This window comes from Ambystoma mexicanum, chromosome 5q (assembly GCF_040938575.1).
Source record: "Ambystoma mexicanum isolate Mex_15411 chromosome 5q, UKY_AmexF1_1, whole genome shotgun sequence".
NCBI classification, from domain to species: Eukaryota; Metazoa; Chordata; class Amphibia; order Caudata; family Ambystomatidae; genus Ambystoma; species Ambystoma mexicanum.
In genome coordinates, this window is record NC_090933.1 from 993,603,496 (window position 1) to 993,623,048 (window position 19,553).

A 19,553-nucleotide genomic window follows, 5' to 3' on the forward strand; every position below is an offset into this window, starting at 1 on the left:
GAAGTTTATTATGATATCTGTCTTGATTCTATGTGTTCTTCAGTTCACCTATTATTAAGGGAAAATGATGTGTCCAATGTTAACCAATATACATATAGTTAATATGGGAAATAATTGGTTAAGTTTCGATTCAGCTCACAGTACTGGATTCCATGAAGTCGCATGGTGTAGAACATCTGCTCTGGGTCAACAGGGAAGTTTATGCAGTCTCCAATTTAAGTCCATTAGCAGCCTTTGGCTTGAAGCTGATGGTCAGTTTATGGCTGCCAAAACCAGCTTGGATGTGCAGGGCCAGGGTCTTCAATGGTCAGGCCTGCATCTGTTATCTGAAGTCCACCACAAATTCGATCTACAAGTGTATTTCTCTTTGCATGTTCTACTGAGCCAGGCAGCATTCCTGATATGCTTCAGCCGAGGTCTCACAGATCAAAGATCAGAGGTCTGATGCAGAGAACGAGTCCAGCAGCATTTCAATGGGGGATGTGGAAAAATCTGCCCAGAGACCCACATGACACTGTCCGGAGCTAACTGAAATGTACATGTGAAATCTCAAAGAAATAGCCTTTTAAATTGGTAGCATGTATTTCTCATACCACCCCTTCCCCATTGTAACATTTGTTCCTTAATCGGACAGTTGAAAATGCAGGGCTGTGTATTACAAGTTATTCACAACGTGCATCTACATTTAACATGTAATGAGTGTCAAGGTTGAAAAGTGGGTTTTCCCATTTCATATAGTGTACGTTTCTTTGTTAAAATGTAGGTTTTTAGTCGCTTTAAACAAAAACTATCACTTGGCTTTGCTTCCTCATGCAAGACACACTTGGCCCACCTTTCCAGATGCACTGCTTTGTAGTGTGTGGGGTTTTCCATGCGAACTGTTGCTGTTTAGTCTCTCATTTCATGTGTGCCTTTTCCTTCTGCACCTTCCTCGTGTGCTTTGGAGAAATATCTGTCTTTGAACCTGTTAGGCACATACCACAGTATGAGAGTTTTAAGGCAAGATTTCCATTCTATTGACCAGTGTGCCTTTCCATTGCCACCGATGAATATCGCATTTGAGGACTTGCTTGGCCTTTTGGTTCACATCATCTTGGGGCTGAATTTAAACCCCACATACACAAACATGCCTAGATAACTTGCTGTTTAAATAATAACCAAAAAAGGATAATTACCTGACAATATATGGCAGGAATACATTTGTTTGTTCATAAATTCCATACTAACGAGTTTCAGATTAGACGTCCAAGACCTGATCATCTCCCACCTGAACAGAGACTTCGCATATGTCACTGTGGCTCTGTTGCAAGCTGGCCAGCACGATCACACCTCAATATAGGATCAAGAGGACTCACCCACATTACTCACATTCTCAAGGTGTTGCACTGGGCACCACTCCAAACAACATGTTTAAGACATCATGCATCACCTAAAGAGCAGTTACCACTACAACACCACTCTGTCTAGTAGAAACATGCACCATCTCTGCAGGTCAACACACCAACAGAATCCATACCATTGCCAGAGTGGAAACAAAGAACTACAAGAAGGGAAAACCACGAAACGTGACCTTTCCTGCTACATACCTTTCCATGGAACAAGTTATCTGCGCAGCTCAAAATGGCCCCACACACAAAGCTCACAAACGTCCTGCCTAAACTTTTGGAAGGACCTGCAAACCCTACTATTCAAAGAAAATCTTGCCAATCACTGAACACTCCACCCAACACTACTTCTCCCCTTCGAGAACTCTCCTCCTGTTCTGCTCCCCAAACCACACTCTACCAACTTCTTTCTAGTATTCATGTTTTAGTCCTTTCTTGCATTTTTGTAAACGAAGGATAGCACCATGGCTACCGAAGTGGAACTCTTTGTTCATCTCTCGCCCACTTTCCTCCTTGCTGTGTGTGTGTCAAGTGGTGTCGAGTATCATGTCAGCTATGGTGTGTATGGAAGCTAACAGGGATCAGTGTGCACAGAAAGGTGGGTGCTGGCATACAGGGGAGGTGGCGCTAGGGGGAGAAGACATTACAGCTGCCCATGAAGCTGAAGAAAACATGGTCTCACACAGGATTATATCAGACAGACCAAGACCTCCCTTCCATAACCTGTCTACATTTGTGCACTAACATCCAATAACTAAACAACAAGTAGCTTTGTAAATACAGGTTACTAAATTGCTGCCTGTGTTAAAAAACATTGTGCGTTGATGTTTTACTAAAATGTAGCACCAAGAAATGCAAACAATGAGGAACAATAGTGAGGGCACACAGGACAGTTTTTGATCAAGGTGGATTTAAATACAAATGTAAGCTAGTCTCAATAAAGAACAAGTAATAGAGCGTGTTACTGGTTTAAAACTGAAATTGTAGGTTTTGGACCTTAAATATCAATAGTGAAAGTAAATGAACAACCACAGAAGTAGTAACACAGATGGGTATTGCACCCACAATAACCTACATCAATGTCCATATGGCTTATGCTAAAATGGAATCAACCATAAATAATTCTTAGTGCCCTCCACGTTTTCATAGAAGAATACAACAATCATGGTTGTTGGGTGTTGTTGGAAGGCTGGATATCAATATGTATGTATGGAATTTATAATGGAGAAACATGTTTGGAAAGCATCAGAGGGCTTCTATATAGATGACACAACCGGGGGCTGCAAGAACAGTGAGGAACCTGGATTGATAGGGGGAGCATTATGCTCCTTTTGTGTATGATACAAAGATTGTTTCGAATTAATGGAAATCTTTATATGTTTGGAGTCTGTTATCTAAGAGATGGAAGAACGAGAGAACACCACAGATATAGTCCATTTCTAAGCTCTTGATAGGTGATTCACTTCTGCCCTGATGTAAACTTGAGATGCAAATGCAAAAAGGATGGCCAGTCCTTCTGTGACTCTAAACTGAAATATATACAATACAATGTTACACTCTTTTAAATGTACGAATAACCAATAGAATAGCACCCATCTCTCTTTGTAGAATGTACACATGCATCTATCTTTTCATGTGATATTTACTTCATTTTTTTATTTACCCATAGGGGGGACCCTCGTATTTGATGAAGCTGACATTGAACTGCAATCAGAGTACATTCTAATTACTGATGGCGGAGTGCTACAGGTACAGAAAATTTAAAATGTTAGAGTCACTTTGAGGAATTGCTTTCTGGCAAGGGCGTAAATGCCCTGGCTTTTTTATTTTTATACATTAATATAATGATATGGGTAATTCTCTCTCTGAAAGGGCAATCTAGTGAGAGATTCCCCTTTCATAGACTACATGCAGTAGCATAGTTTACACTTGTGTGGTGCTGCATCAGTATCCTGATCTATCAGTGGCACAAAGCAGGGTCAGAGGACAAAAGTGCCCATTTGACAGCTGCAGCGACAGACAAGTCTGCAAGTGACAGACTAGACCTTTATCCCTGTACCAAAACACGTATTATCCTGTTGGCCAAATAATCTGCAAATGTAAGACATACCTAAGTTAGGACATGGGGGATGGTATTCTCCTAACAGCCACAGCAGTTTTATATCACACATATCAGTTCTAAGAGCTGAGCTTGGCTGTGTGTATTTTCCCCAGACAGGGCTGTCTCTGCCTTCTGCTAGCCTTGGGGATTGACTCTCTTTGATTCCTTTGTGAGGGTTGGTAACTCATGCCCAGAGAGAAGACCCCTCAACAGGAAGATGGCATTGGAGCAACGATCAAAGCAGCACAACCATTCATACAGGAGTAGTCTCACACCATTGTGCTCCATATCTAAAGGGCTTCGATTCTTTTGAGAAGGAAATAGGGCAGGGTTAGTGTATACAGAGGGAGCTCTTGGCAACTGGAGGAGGGTTCTACCATCTTGTTTCTCTCCGTCAATTTGGGTGTGATGTAAGAAGAAAAAGCCCCTCTTTTCAGCAGCAGGGATTGGAAACCTAAAGCAAGTTAGCTTTAGTCCAATCACCTGTGGCCATTTACCTTTAAAGGAAGGGGTATCCCGCCACTTAATTTATTCACCCTGGAACAAACACCTGAGAATGATTCATTGGACCGCTTTTGGGAGAGTTGTACTTTCCAAATCCCTCAACCACTGAGGTGAAGAGGGAGCATTCTAAGGCAGAATAAAGCTCTGCTCCTTAAACAATCCCAGATCACATTGGAGGTGACTCTTGCTGTGGACCAGGACCTGCCACTCTGCACTAGGATCTCCCATGGCTGGAGAGCACACCCTGAAATGACTCATCCTGTCCGACAGCCCCTGCAATGGGTCCCATAGCATCTGGAGGATCACCTCAGCTATGGCTCTTTATTGTGCTGCACCAAACCTGTCGAACTGTCCTTGAGTCGCGTTCATCGCTCATTGAACTCGAGGGATCCAGCCGGTGCTTCCTTTGGTACACGTCCATTCGAACCAGCTCCATCATGCCCTCGCTGAGCCCGTCACCTGCTGGGCTCAAATCGCTGCTCATCACCGGGAGCCAGCTGGAACTGCTGGAGAGTCACTTGCCAACGCGAACACCACAACTCAATCAAACTGCCGCTTCGCCAGAAAAACTAAACCGGAGGAGCTAGATCACCATTTCAAACCTTAACCTTCAATCACAGACTAAAACCACTGGAGCATCAGTCAACGACCATTCCTGACAGTCACAATCCAACTCAACCCAGCTCGACCTTGAACAGATCTGGGTGAACCTCCCGATTTGCTTTGCCGAATGTCAGCTACGAACCGCACAAGGCTACCGCGTTTGATCCTGCTCGCTTCGTAACACACGATCCAACATACATGAACTGACCTTGATCTGCTTGCATCATCGTTCAAAGCTAGGTTAGACCCAGTCGAACTACCAAAGAACCAAAAAAAGGCATTATTGACCAATAAATGCCCCCATGTACATTTTGAGCCCTAGAGACTGGTTACACTTGTGCATTTTTGCCATCTGAAGACGTATTCTTTTTTGTAGATAACAATTCGCCTATCAACCCTGTATTCATACTCATCGTGCTGCATTCCTCTATCTGTTGCATCGTCTCTGTTCTTTTTGCAGGGTAGGGTTTTGTAGTGTTTTCTACTTCGTTTTCGTGCAGATGTTTGTTTAATTTAAATACATATTTCTCTGTCGTCCTGGCTCTCCCTCCTTCCCAACTGGTTGGGAACTCCTGCACCTGCAGGCGGGCGGAAAAGCAGGTTGAAAAAGATAGCTGTCACTTTAGGAGTTTAGAAGGGGGAAGGGCCTACGTCATGCATGCGTCCCTCTGTGTGCTGGGCACACACTTTACCCTCACTCCACAGCCAGTTCCTGTTTTTCCGCGTACTGGGCGGGTCGGAATTTCTTTTGCTGCGTTGCGACTCCTTTTTCTGGGTGTTCCTTTGGCTGTCCATCCCTTTTTTCCTAGTGATTAGTTCTTTATTTTATTTTTTTCTATTTTTGGTGCCTCCCTCTATGCCGTATGCGACAGGCTTCAAGCAGTGCATCCATTACCAGAGGCATTTTTCAGCGACTGATCCCCACCATGCCTGCATCTGCTGTGTAGGTACACATCACCCAGTGAGTACCTGCATATTTTGCTGTGGAATTCACCTGAGGTCTCTGCGGACCCGCCTTCTCTCCATGTCTGAGCTGCGACCTGTACCAAAGGTGAGCGACGACTTCGTTCGGAACAGGAGGGTGGCTGATATCAGCAAGAGGGGAACTATACCTTCAGCTGAGGTACTAGTTTCGGCACCGGCTGTCGGTATCCAAGGGAAGACTGCCTCATCAGTTCCAGAGTCTTCATGGGACCGTTCAGGGGGAAACCCCCGGCCTATTCACCTGAAAGTACCTCTGGGTGGGAAAGCACTAGTACGTCCAGGTGGGAAAGTGTTAGCACTTCCAGGTGGGAAAGGGTCACAGAAGACCCACCCGGTACTGGAAGAGTTATTTACTCTGGACAAAATAACAATGGTACCTGCAAAACCCTCTATTGCCTCGGTACACCGAACAGGCAGTGGTATGTGCAAAGAGGCTCGCGCCTCTGGGGTTGATTTGGTCCATTCCGATTTCCCTGTACCGGACAAAGCCAAATCGGATTCTGCACATAAAACTTCTGGTACTTCAGTACCGAAAGAAAATGTTTTACCCTCCACTACCGCAGTTGAGCTTGCAAGCTCCTCAGTACCAAGGAAATCTCATAAGTCCTCTCATAAGAGGCATAAGCACTCTCATTCAAGAGCTAGTCTTGTGCCAAATTCTCTGTGAAAACACAAACGGAAGAAATCTCCCGTGGCTTCTGTCTCGGGCTTGGTAACGGAGAGCCAGAAAGAAAATTCAACTTAAATTTCTGACTCTGAAGACTTTGACACTTCCAAATATGTTACTGTTCCACCAGAACAATTCTTCAGCACTTCGGTGAGGGCTCACACTCCTCACATTGTGCCTCAATTTTCTCCTCAGTTTGAGGACAATTTGGGTCAACCTGCATTAGGGCCATCACAACCTGCACCCCAACTTGTTCTAAACAACATTCAGGTACCTAGACTGGTGGTGTTGAACATTTTCAATCCTAGCCAACCGCTTAATAGGGTTGATTCTTCTACTTCTCCTATCACATTGTAAGAACCTCTACCTAGCCCTTCCCATATGGAAAATGACATCACTAACAATGTGCTGGAAACTATGCTTTCTGAGCCCTTCCTTAAAGTCTTGGCTCAACACATCAAGGACAAAATGTCACCAGTAAAACCGCAGGGATCGGTTTCAGTTGACCCTACTCCCGACCCTTTACCGGTACCAGTGGATTATGTGGACCCTGCTCCTCCACTCAAAAAACAGAAAATGTCAAAGAACACTGACTCAGATTCAGAGGAGGACCCCACTCATTCACCCTCTAAAGTGTTTTATGACATTGTCACTAAAGCCATGCAGGCTCTTGAAATCCTCCCAAAGGATAAGCCTGAAACGGCTGTTGTTTTTGGGAAACTGCCATCACAGCAGACTAAGGTTGCTCTGCACATGGAATTGTCAATCATGGAGCAAGCGCTAGCTTGTTGGGGGAAAACCTCATTCCGATTCCCACCTCTTGAAGTCCCTAGATAATAAATTCAAGGTGCATAAGGACAAACCCTTCATTCTCATGGAAAATCTTCTAGGTCAATAAACAGTAGTCTCTGCTGCCCTGGGCACAAAGGTTAAAGGCCCTTCTCCTTCTTCAGCTTCAGTGCTTGACAAAAATGGAATAAAAAATGGGAGACCCAAGGTAAGAAGTCTTACACCACCTCTACCTTATAACTTAGGCAGATTAACACTGCTACAGTTCTGGCATGATTTAATTTTCCTAACTGGGAGAATCTGGAGCGCTTCACCGACATGCTACCTCAGGAAGCCGCAGACGAGTTCTATTTCTGGATCTCTGGATCTCTGAAGGCAGCAGCTTCAAGTCGTTAAAGACCTAACTGACACAACTGCTAGTGCAGTTACTAGTGCAGTCTGCATGCGGATACACGCATATCTGCCTGCCTCTTCCTCTTCCCTTCACCAGGATATCCAGGAGAAGGTGCTTGACCTTTCATTCAATGACAAAAAGTTGTTTGACCCATCTACAGATGAGGTCCTACAGAAATGTAAGGCCAGTGTCACAGCAACTAAAACTCTCAGCTCAATCTCGGTGAAGCAACCATATCATCAAAACTTCAAGACATTTTAACCACATACACAAGGCAGCAGTGGTTCCTCCACTTCTGCTAAATCATACTACTCTTCCAAAAAGAGACGGCATAGACCCAAGAATAAATTGGCTCCTCCCTCTGACTCTAATTCTGCTCAAGAGCAGAAGAATTCTATTTGACTTTCCCCAGGGCATGTACTTAGCTTCTGCTCCAACCATCATCCAGGAGCATACATCACAGGTAGCAGGAAGGCTTTCCAACTTCCTCCCTTTTTGGAAAACTGTTAGTCAAGAGGAGTGGGTTCTAAATGTTATTCAAGATGGTTACTGCCTTGCCCTTGTCTTGTCTCCAGAGGTATTGGTTCAGAAGTTGCAAATTACTTGCCATACTCCGTTCAACCTGGGGTTCTCCATAAATTTGACAAAATCCCAACTCAGTCCCTCGCAAAAGATCCAATTCTTAGGAGCAGTTATAGACACTACTATGCACATAGTCTTTCCACCCTTGGAAAGAGTGGAAGCCATTCAACAAACCATTGTTTGGTTCTCCACTCACCAGTCACTAACAGTTTGGTGGTTTCAAAGGCTCTTGGGCCTCATGACCTCTTGTATAAACCTAGTCCCCTTTAGAAGGCTCCATATGAGAACGACCCAGTGGCATCTTGCTCTCAACTGGAATCAGCTCTCGGATCCCCAAGGAACAAAGATCCAAATTCCAGGCCAAGTTCAAGACTCTCTGCGCTGGTGGAACTCTCCAGAGAACCTGCTAACGGGATCTCCCTTTCAACCTCCCCCTCAACAAATAGTCATAACAACAGAGTCTTCAGTGTACGGCTGGGGAGCCCATTGTCAGAGCGTAACAGCCCATGGTCTTTGGTCCTCTCAGGAAAGAAAGAACCACATAAATGTCCTGGAACTAAAAGCCATATTTTTCGCTCTAAAATCTTTTCTTCCCTCACTTCAAGGAAAGGAGGATAGGTGGTGAAAATTCAAACAGACAATACCACTCCAATGTTTTATATCAACAAGCAGGGGGGGGGGGTTCACGCCCCTGTCCCCTGTGTCTCCTAGTAGAACAAATTTGGTATTAGGCCATTCAAAATCACATTTTCTTGTGGGCGTCCCATCTTGAGGAGAAGAAGAATGTCCTGGCGGACAAACTAAGCAGGTTACAGTCCGCTCCACACGAATGGGAGCTGAAACCATCAGTAGCACACATGATATTTCAGAAGTGTCATATCGTAGGAAATGGTTACGTTTCCCTCACTGGGCCTTAGAACAAAACCTTAACCCTCTAAAGGTCTCCATTGATAATGTCATGTCCTTCATGTCTTATCTTGTTTCCACCGGTGTCAAGGTAGACACGTGCAAACATTACTTATCAGCTATCGGTGCTTACCTGAATAGAGAACACAAGTCTTTTTCTATTTCCAATGAGGCCATGAAAAGGCACTTTGAGGGTCTTTTACGTTTACATCCCATATTCGTGAACCTCCACCTCAGTGGGATCTCAACGTGGTCTTAGCAGTCCTAATGCAAAAACCATTTGAGCCTATGGCTTCATGCGATTTAGAATTCCTAACTTGGAAATCAGCCTTCTTAGAGCCCATTACTTCGGCTAGAAGAATTGGGGAGCTCCAAGCTCTTTCATCTAAGGAACCTTATATAAGGTTGTCTTGCGTACGGTTCCCTCCTTTCTGCCTAAGGTGGTTTCCGATTTTCACTTAAACCAGGAAATATATCTTCCTGTTTTTCTTCCTAGACCGCATGCATCTGCGGCAGAAGAGAAATTGCATAATCTAGATAAAGTAAGAACTTTAGAATTCTACCTTGAAAGGATCAAACCGTTTAGAAAAGCAGATCAGCTCTTTGTTACCTATGGTGGTCCTTCTCCTGCCAATAAAGCAGCAAAGGCTTCTATTGCCAGATGGGTTGGTTCCTGTATCTGCAAGGCTTACTTCTTGAAAGGGCTTGCGATTCTGCAGAGACTCAGACTCATTCTACTAGAGCCAAGGCTGCATCTGTAGCCTTTACCAGGCACGTTCCCATTGTAAACATCTGTAAAGCAGCTACCTGGGCTACCCTGCTTGCCTTTTGCAAGCACTATGATATGGACACATTTTCCAAAAATGATGCAAAATTCGGCAAAGAGGTTCTCTGAAACTTGTTTGCCTGAATCCTGTATATGCTGTCGCCTCCACCCTTACTTGTTCAAAGGCTTTTTAGTCTGGTCCCAACCAGTTGGGAAGGAGGGAGAGCCAGGATGACAGAGAAATGAAAAATTACCTTCACAGCGATTCAGGTTCTCTTAGTCCAGGCTCTCCCTCCTTCACAACACCCACCCGGCCATCCCCTACAGTATGCATGTACTTAAATTCTACCGCTTTGGTGGAACCACAGGAACTGGCGGTGGACCATTGGTGACGTGATGGTAAGGTGTGGGCCCAGCGCATGGAGGGGTGCACGTGTGACGTAGGCCCTTCTCCTTCTAAACTCCTAAAGTGACAGCTATCTTTTTCAGTCAGCTTTTCCGGCCCGCCTGCAGATGCAGGCATTCCCAACCAGGTATTAAGGAGGGAGAGCCTGGACTAAGAGAACCTGAATCACCATGAAGGTAATTTTTCATATTTGTTGATTGGACTATCCCTTTATTTTGGACTGTGTTACTGTGATGTTTTGATCACTACTAGATCAGATTCACACCGCTCTTAAGAGCATAAAATACCTCAGCCAATATTACCATAAAAAACGAAGGAGGTATATCTATTAACTGTGTCTGTTTTACCTTTATGATTGTGTTGGCTCTTGGTTTGTTGAAGTGTGAGGGTTGAGTGGGCATTTAATCCTATACTCATCCTTGTACTCCTTTGGGGCAGAAGTCAATTCGTCAGTCACATGATTAGGATATCAGCCATTGGAGATGAGAAGATTCACTATTGTGAAGATCAATACAAATACATAAAGATTGAACCTTCTACCAAAAGGCAACAGTAAATGTAGAATGTTTTTCTTTTCTAATGAACTCATTCTTTCACATAGAAAGTTAAAACACGAAAAGACTAATAGTGCCAAATTCTAATATAACACCCCAGTCACGTCACTTAAAGAGTTCTACAACTTGTTTTTTAGCCTTTACAACTCCAGACATAGCAAGATCCTCCCAAATGAACAAATGATTTCCATATCAGCAAAGGCCTGGCATCACTTTCCATGAAAAAGGTATCAGACCCTTAGAAATGTTGATTCTGCGAGAGTCTTGAATGACTGTACCTAGCATAAGTGGTACATACAATGCACATGGATACTCCTGGAAATGGGTAATCAAAGGTGTAATCTGTGATATAGAATGGGTAAATAAAAAGGTGCTTTTATCCCATGCGCTCACTCAGGGATACACCTTTGGGGAGGAAACCCCCATCTGAAGAGAGAGGGTTTCCCTAGTGTCATCTGGTGATACACAGAGGCCCTCACTCATGTGGTTACTAACCCTGCCTAGCTGTGCATCCGTGATCTGGCAGGGGACGACTACTCACAGACATGAACGAATGGTGTGTGAGAGGTAAATTACACCTGTGGTTTCCAACTCTGCACCCAGTTTCTCTCTTGGGGAGGGAATGCTGCAAACCTTAGCCTAGAACCTAGAGAATCAATGATGTAGATCATCCTGTAAGAGCAGAAGGATTTAGAGCTTTAGCCAAGAGCAGTATGATACTGGATATCACACAGGCCTATCAGTTGTCTGCACAATTTCAGCTTTCAAAAGTGGGCTCCCCAACATTTATTAACACATTCTAAACTAATAAAGTATGTAGATAAAAGACAGACATGAACACATATATGTGGAGAACCTGTGGTCGTTGGGGGGCAGAGGGGAAAAGCCTGTGAGTGGCGTTCCCTCCTGTGTACGTTGTTGCTGAGGAGAAATCTAACCTTCTGCACTCAAGTACTTATCAAAAAATATATTTACATTTATTCAGTGTATATTACACATTGGTGCATTGCATAATATAAGGCATAAAACATGACAGTACAATAATGACAAATAAAGTGTGGAACTAAGAAATGCATGAGCAAATCAAAAAACATTATAATAGGCACACTGTATAGTCGGTAGTAGTGCAGTTTTTCAAATAGTTGAGACTATGCAGGAAGTAGTTTTTAGGACCACTGTCTGTCTAGCCCAACAACAGATTAGATCATATTGCAGGTCTACGTCAAAGACATTTTTTTTAAGGAAATTCCATTTTGAGTGGCGTGATGGTGCTTAATGTATGCCACTGTTACCCTGCAACAAAGGCAGTCTCCCAGTCTGTCTGTCCGGTTTGGCGTTTCAGCAATTGTCTCTTACTCGACTGTTGCTTTCTTCAGTACACAAGACAATTTCTTTGAAGGGGACCCTGCATTAAAACATAAGCTAAAATGAGTATGTTTGTTGAGGTAAGGGAAACGCAATGAAAAGCCACAAGGGGAGAGAGGGGGGAACAGAGCATGGAGCATCAGTCATGGAAACAAACTGTACTAACCTCTACATTGGTTGCAGAAGAGGCATCTGAATGGGTATCTGTGAATGGGTGGTGCACTGTACTGCACCAGGTCCTGAATGTATGCAGAAAAAGAGAGAGGCAGGGGGCTGTTAATGACACTATCTCTATGCCCTATATGCCAGGCATCCTGTTTCCAAAAGGGTGGTGTGACATTCCCACCTCTTCCAATAAGCATAATAGAAGGGACCAGAAGTGCAACAAGCTCTGTCGACAAATGGCAATCCCTGATCTGTAGATTATACAACTGATCCATGCCCAGAAAGCAGGTGACAACACTTCCCTTCCAAAATTACCAGAATCCTTCAAATGGCATGTGGTTCTCACATCCCACACTCCTATTGTCATAGAAAAATAAACTGAGGCTGAACTGCCAGTACACTGCATGATGGGGTCCCAGGACACCCTGTGTGGCTTAAAATGAAAGCTGCCTAATTACTTTCGGCTCACTATTAGCATGAGAATGTAAATAGAGTAGGGGATGGAAATAAGGGGAAATGCATAGGCAGCGGGTGTTGTTTGGCTACAGCAAACAGAAGTGCAATGTTGGAATCAAGCCTTTCCCAGCCTAACCCATTGACAGGTTTTCTACTGTGAAGCATTTTAGAACTGAGCCACAATATTTGCAATTTTATTTATATTTACTTTTCTCTTGTCATTATTTTCTGTTTCTTCTTCCAGGATGTCCCTTTCATATTGTCCAGCATCTTTTTCATGCTATTTACGTTCGTTCACATCTGTTCAAGTCCCCTTTTTTCCAAACACATCCTTTCCCCACCCGGGACCTTTTGATCTCAAGCCAAATTGATGTCTCTGTAAATAATCGAATCTGGGTATTGTGATCTAAACACTTTGCTATCCCTTTCATGCTCACACTCCCACAGAAAATCCAACCACCTGCCACACATCACCTTTACCCCCCAATCACACAAACCAAACACATTACAGACATAGCCTTAGCACCACTCATACCACTCCCCCCACACTCACATCCCAGCCACCCTACTCCACCAATACAACACCATCATCATACAGCCACTTGACAACATTGCACACTCAAATGACAAAAAACCCAGAACAACCACCACAAACAATGATTCAACAGTTCCCTCCACTCTGTCAAGCAGGACGCCAGACACCTAGAAAGGGCTTGACAAATGAACACATTCCCCACAACAAGGACACCTATCAGTCACTGCTGCAACAAATATAAAACAGCCATACGCAATGCCAAAGCCACCTGTTACTTACAATAACTCCAATCCGCCACCAGTCCTATCTATAAACTATTCAAACATTGTCAAGTCCCTCTCTAAACCACCATCTACACCTTTCACTGCAGTATGTAACTCTCTCATGAACTACTTCAACTCCAACAAACAACATCAGGACAGCCCTCCCTTCAGCTCTCCCACTCACATCTCTCACTCGCAAACATTGCAAAGCTTGGGACACCTTCCACTCCATCAACACCGACAACCTTATCACCCTCACTGCCAGAACAAAACCTGCACACTTTCTGGATGATGCATGCCCAATGATGCATGCCCACATCAAGCTAAATCCAATTACGTCACCACCCTAGCTCCACACTGGCTCAACTTCATCAACTCCTGTCACTCACATGGTACTATCTCCAGTGCATTCAAAATGGACAAATCTGACCCCTCCTACAAAAACCATCTCTCAACCCCACTCTCCCTGAAAGCTACTGCCCCATTACTATCTTACATACCTCACCAGCCTCATGGAATGCTCTGTAACTACCCAACGGCAACACCACATCACCACAAACAACCTACCAACCCCTTCCAATCTGGCTTTGGGCCTGGAATCAGTACTGATACTGGACATCCTCAATGACCTCCACAGCAGCACAGACAAAGGACACACAGCACTACTCGTACTCCTTAACCTCTGCAGCCTTGCACACCATCAACCACACCACTCTACTAGAAATCCTAACCCACAGAATGAATCTCTCTGGCTCTGTATTCGACTGATTCTCCTCCTTTCTCACTGACAGTACACCCTTTGTCTCCCTATGGCCTTATCGATCAGACACCACCACTGCCAAGTATGAGGTCCAGCAGGTCTCCTCCCTATCTCCACTCCACTTCAGCCTAAATGTTGAATCCCTTGGACAGACCCTGAGCAAGCACAACGTACATTACCACTAAAATGCAGATGACGCATACATTAATTCCAAATGTCATCCCCTTCACAACTCCACACCCTCAAAACCTGTCTTTCCACCATCACCAACTGGATGGCCACCCACTTCCTCCAACCCAACCCTTCCAAACCAGAATATCCCCATATCTATACCCCAAGGCACACACCCAACCTCACTCCCTGTATTCAAAATCTTGACACGGACAACCCACCCATATCCCTCTTCACATTTGTTCAATCCCTTGGCTTCACCATCGACCCCCACCTTTCTTCCCCACCTTTCCTTCACACACCACATAGCTGCTGTCACCAAAACATGCAATCTACAACTACACCTATCATGCAAAATCGCACTGCAGTCCAAGCAATGCTTTTCTCTTAGCTAGATTGCAGCCAGACTACCCAAACATTCACACATCACCCCCACTCTTGCCTAGCTCCACTGGCTGCCCATACCCCAGATAATTGCATTAAAAGAACTTTACATTGTACTCAAAGCCATCAACCTCAAAACTCCATCTTGTCTTCATGACCAACTCAAACCCATCACCCACACAAACACCAGACAAGCCAGCCAACACCTTATACACGTTACACTCTGCAAACTCACATGCACACAAAAGCATGCATTTACCCACTAGACAGCCAGGGCATGGAACACCCTACCTCTCCACATACACACTGCATCCCCCATCACCACTTTCAGAAACATACTTGTTTCCCATCACACAACCCTGCCCTCCTCCAATGCGATCACTTGTCTATCCTAATCTTCCTATCCTTTCCTGAAAACATTTTGTAACTTTTTTTTTCAACTCCTACCATTTCAATATTGGAAGCATGGAGGTGTTCTGAGACCCTCTGGGTATGGCACGCGCTAAACAAAAATTCAAACATATAAATGACATGATGTAGCTATCCAACAAACTGTGGGAATGGGAAGCACAGTGCCTTTGAAAGAGAAGACTCACAGTTAATAATCACGCATGCTGCTGCTGTCACAGAGTGGAGATGGAGATAGAGGTTGAGGAGCATAAGAACTGCCGTAGTGGTTACACTGCTAGAGAGGGATGGATAATAACTCCAAAAAAGCAAAGCATTTTATACACACACAGGCACACATGCACACATACACACATGCATGCTCTCAAACACACACATAAAAACACACACCCACACACATTGCCTTTACCCGAGAAGACAGGTATGCGTTTAACTACCATTACAATGCATCTAACTACTTTCACAATTGTTGCAATGCATCTGACTTTTCTTGCAATTGTTGCAATGCTGGTGGACCCATTGATGAATCCTTTTTGCATCTCCCAGAAACACCAAGTGAAAAAGATTCACTTTTATAGCCGAACCTGGCATCTTTGTTCCCAAGTGGCCGGTCTTCTCAATCCTTGATCAGACATTACGGTAAATGCCTGGCCACCAATTCTGTGTATCCCCAAAGTGATTGTCGCATAGAAATATTATCAGAGGTAATTTTCTGATTCTGGTGACTCTTCACTGGCAAGCAAGATTTTGCTTCCCAGCCCTCAGAATCCTGCCATATCAAGTGTCAATGTTTTTCCCAGGATTTCCGCAGAGTTTATCCCAGTGGAAGGTGAATATTCTTCATACCTACCTTCAAATGCTGAACTTGGCGGCAAGATTCCTAAGGATCTTACGTTGGGGTATCTGCCTCTCTCACAGGAAAACATGAACATAATATGTGCTGCCAGAAAGGTATCTACCTGGAAAAGAAGCAAGTGGCGGTGGTTCTGCTATTGGCTCCTTCGCCAAAAGGACTTAACTAGCTTATGTGCTCTTTAGACCAGGTGCATTGCTTTCTATCACACTTAGTTGCATCAGGTATTCAGATTTACTCATGTTGCACATATTTGGCAATCATTTGATGTTGAATTTTAGTTTTTTCTACTACAAATCCTGTTATCAAGCGTCTTTTTGATGGGCTAGCAAGGTTATTCAATTCTGTTAGAACCACTCAAACAGAATGGCATTTCAATGTAGAGTTGTTATCAAAAGCACTCGAGCAATTTGAGCCGATGGTTTCTGCTGATATCAAGCTTGGAAGACGGTCTCCTTAGTGGATGCGAGATCCACTGGATGCATCAGTGTCAGTCAGGCTTTAATCGGCACCTGAACCATATACTGTCTTCCATAGAGATAAGGTGGTTCTGTGCACACACTCCTCCTTTCTTCCAAAAGTATTGTCTGTGTATTTCTATCTTCACAAAAAGAAGCCGAATGGATGCTCCATGAGCCATTACATCTGAAAGGATGATAACATTTGAATTATATCTGGTAGTTTAGAGCCAGGCAGGAAAGTCTGTAATGTGTCCATTTCTTGTTGCATAAGGGCATGCATCACAGGATCTCATAGAGTTCTCATAGAGTTCTGGGTAAGGCTCCCCTTTAGGGTCTCCATGCCCTTGTGGTCAAAAGAAAGTCAATGGCTGACTTTGCAGCGACATACCCCTTGCCTTGACAAGTTACTGGCAAAGTGGCCACCTGGTCTTTGTCCTCAAGCCTTACTGTGTTGACACAAGTTCAAGCTCAGACACCATATTTGGTCAGACATTCCTCAGGAACCTTTTTGTGAAGAAGGCATTCAGTCCTATGCTTTGTATTCTCCCATAAGTATAGTATAAAGGGGATAGAACCAGACCAAAGTCAGAAATGTTTACTGACAGTATTGACTACTGTACTCTTAGACCACAAATCCCTTTCTTCCATCCAGGTAATAAGAATGAGTTAAATAGCCTGGCTGATATATATCGAGCGGGGGGGGGGAATTGACTAGTGGGCATTGCCAAGAAGTGGTGCCAGTGTGTGCCAAGGACAGGCCCTGTTCTGGCTCTTCACTCACATTTATATTTGAAGGACTTTTTAGTGAAAAAGGCTCCTCTACCATGAATAACTTTGTCTTATTCAGCCCCATAATCATGAGTTATTTATGACAAATGGTATTCCTCCCATATTTGCCAAATACCATTTACCCATATAAGGCTTTAAGTAAACACTTGTGACATCAGAAATACCATCTGCCTTTGCTGCCGTTTACTTACTCATAATGACCTCCTTAGGGGCTATTCACTCAAGCGATCATTTACCCATGCACACCATTCAATTCATAATGTATGCCTTTTTATATGACTGGTTGGATGATTAAAAACATTTCCATTGATGACCCTACTTAATGGGCATCAATTCAACTAGCCTCTGTTATTTTGTCGCCCGTAGGGTTATTCAGTTGCTAGGGAGTGTATTTTTATTTATTGGGTATTTATAATTTGCCTATTCAGTAAATGGTGTTTCAAGGCGCAATAAGACAAAAAGAGGGGAGGGGAAACAGGGATGAGGAAATACAAAATAATGGTCCTACTAGGCCTTGTGGCATTCAGATTGTGCAAGTGTAATAACAAGAAGTGCATGGGAAGTGGTGAGGGGGAGGGAGTGCCTGACAGAACGGAATGCGCTAATGCTAAGGAGTGCTGAATTGTTGCGGTGGGGGCAAAGAGGGCCCAAGGGCTAGGCAAGTGCTAAGGGGAGGCCGGGTGGATAAGTGCCAGGGTAATGCAAAGAATGCAGGGGAAGAAGGTACACATGCTAAGTGCCAGGACGGGGCTGTAAGGGGTTAGAAGGGGTGCAGGCCCAGCCAAGCTATTGCAGGTGGGGGAGCCTGGGAGGGCACTGCAGGTTCGGGGTGGAACAGTCAAGGGAGACCAAGTGCTGGGGTAGACTGGTCGTTGAGGGCCTGGTGCCCTGTCGGAGTCAGAAGGAACCAGGCAGCTAGTCAAAGGAGGCAGAAGGGGACATTAGCAGGGGAGGAGGAGAAGAGGAGGATCTTGAGAAGCTTCCAGAACTCAAGGAGATCTGGCTCAAGTCTGAGAGGGGCAGCAATGCCATTCCAGAGGGAGGCAACAGCGGAAAAGAGAGAGATCTACCGCCACTCTCTGCTTGGAAAAGCATCTGATCTGTAGAGAGTTGGAGCTAGAAGACCGAAGGGCTCTAACAGGGAGGTATTTAGGGCGAGAGAGTTGGATATAGCCGGGTCCGAGGCCCCAGAAAGCCTTGTGGATGTTGTAGAGGGTCTTGAACTTAATCCTGACAGCAACAGGGAGATAGTGGAGAGATTTTTGGGCTGGATAGATGCAGTCCCTGGGCTTGAGGCCAAGGATAAATCTTGCAGTCCTAGTCTGGATTAGTTGAAGGGAGTGAAGGGAGGAATTAGGCAGATTGAGGAAGAGGCTGTTGCAGTAGTCCAGCCTAGAGAGGACCAGAGCTCTGGAGACATTGAGTTTCTGGAGGAAAGAGAGGAAAGGGAGAATGCCTCTGAGGAGTTGCAGCTGGAAGTGGGCGTTCTTGGCAAGGTCTGTGATGTGAGGAGAGAAGGAGAGAGAGGACTTGAAGATGACATCACGGTTTTTTGCCTCACAAGAATGAGAGAGAAAGAAGAGGAGGCAGTGGTGGAAGTGTATGGCTCGGCATAGCTACCCTTGTTTTGTGTAGGTTTCATTGCACAGTTTTCTATAGAATTCGGTGTGCGCTTCCCCGTTTATGTGGCAATGAATTTACTTAGCTTTATTATTACATTAGGTTTTCCATGTGGGGATGAATTTGATCTACATACACTGAGGATAGTGCGCTCATTTTTATGATTGGTATGTTTTGATGGGCCTTCTAATTGTATTTTAATTGCTAATTTGTACACTAACGATGTACTTGTACTGTTTTTATTGCTTGGTGTGGCAGGCAGTTTTTCTCGTTGTTTTATTCTATTATGAATACACTTTTATGGCTTCGCCGAAATAAAGTGAATACAAACAAACAAACACAAAACATGTCAGACCTACACCGACGTAAATAGTCCATGTTGTAATATATGGTATTCATGTACACTCAGTGGTGCTGGTTTTATGTTTTGAATGAGGGTGGTAATAACAAGATCTGAACAGCTACAAATCTTTCTATGATGCCACACACCTCGCTCCGGATCACACTGGTTTTCCTAAGCCTGTACATGCATAGTCTACAAAGATACATATCAGTGACCCGACAGCCCATTTCCCCAATTGCAATCTAACAACTGCCTTTTTCCCCAATTTATTTTTTACCGACATCCCCTTTAAGGTTTTCCAGCCACTCATTCGTGTGGGATTCCTCCCACCCATGCTTT

At 44.3% G+C, this 19,553-nt stretch overlaps 1 protein-coding gene across 1 annotated transcript in view; it reads left to right on the plus strand.

The window, feature by feature from the left end:
• Window positions 1–19,553, plus strand: part of LOC138498338 (fibrocystin-L-like) — an 848,238-nt gene that overhangs the window by 225,384 nt on the left and 603,301 nt on the right. The window contains exon 12 of the mRNA XM_069622136.1: window positions 3,055–3,134. Within this exon, the coding sequence (XP_069478237.1) occupies window positions 3,055–3,134 (80 nt within the window). The remainder of the gene's footprint in view (window positions 1–3,054; window positions 3,135–19,553) is intronic.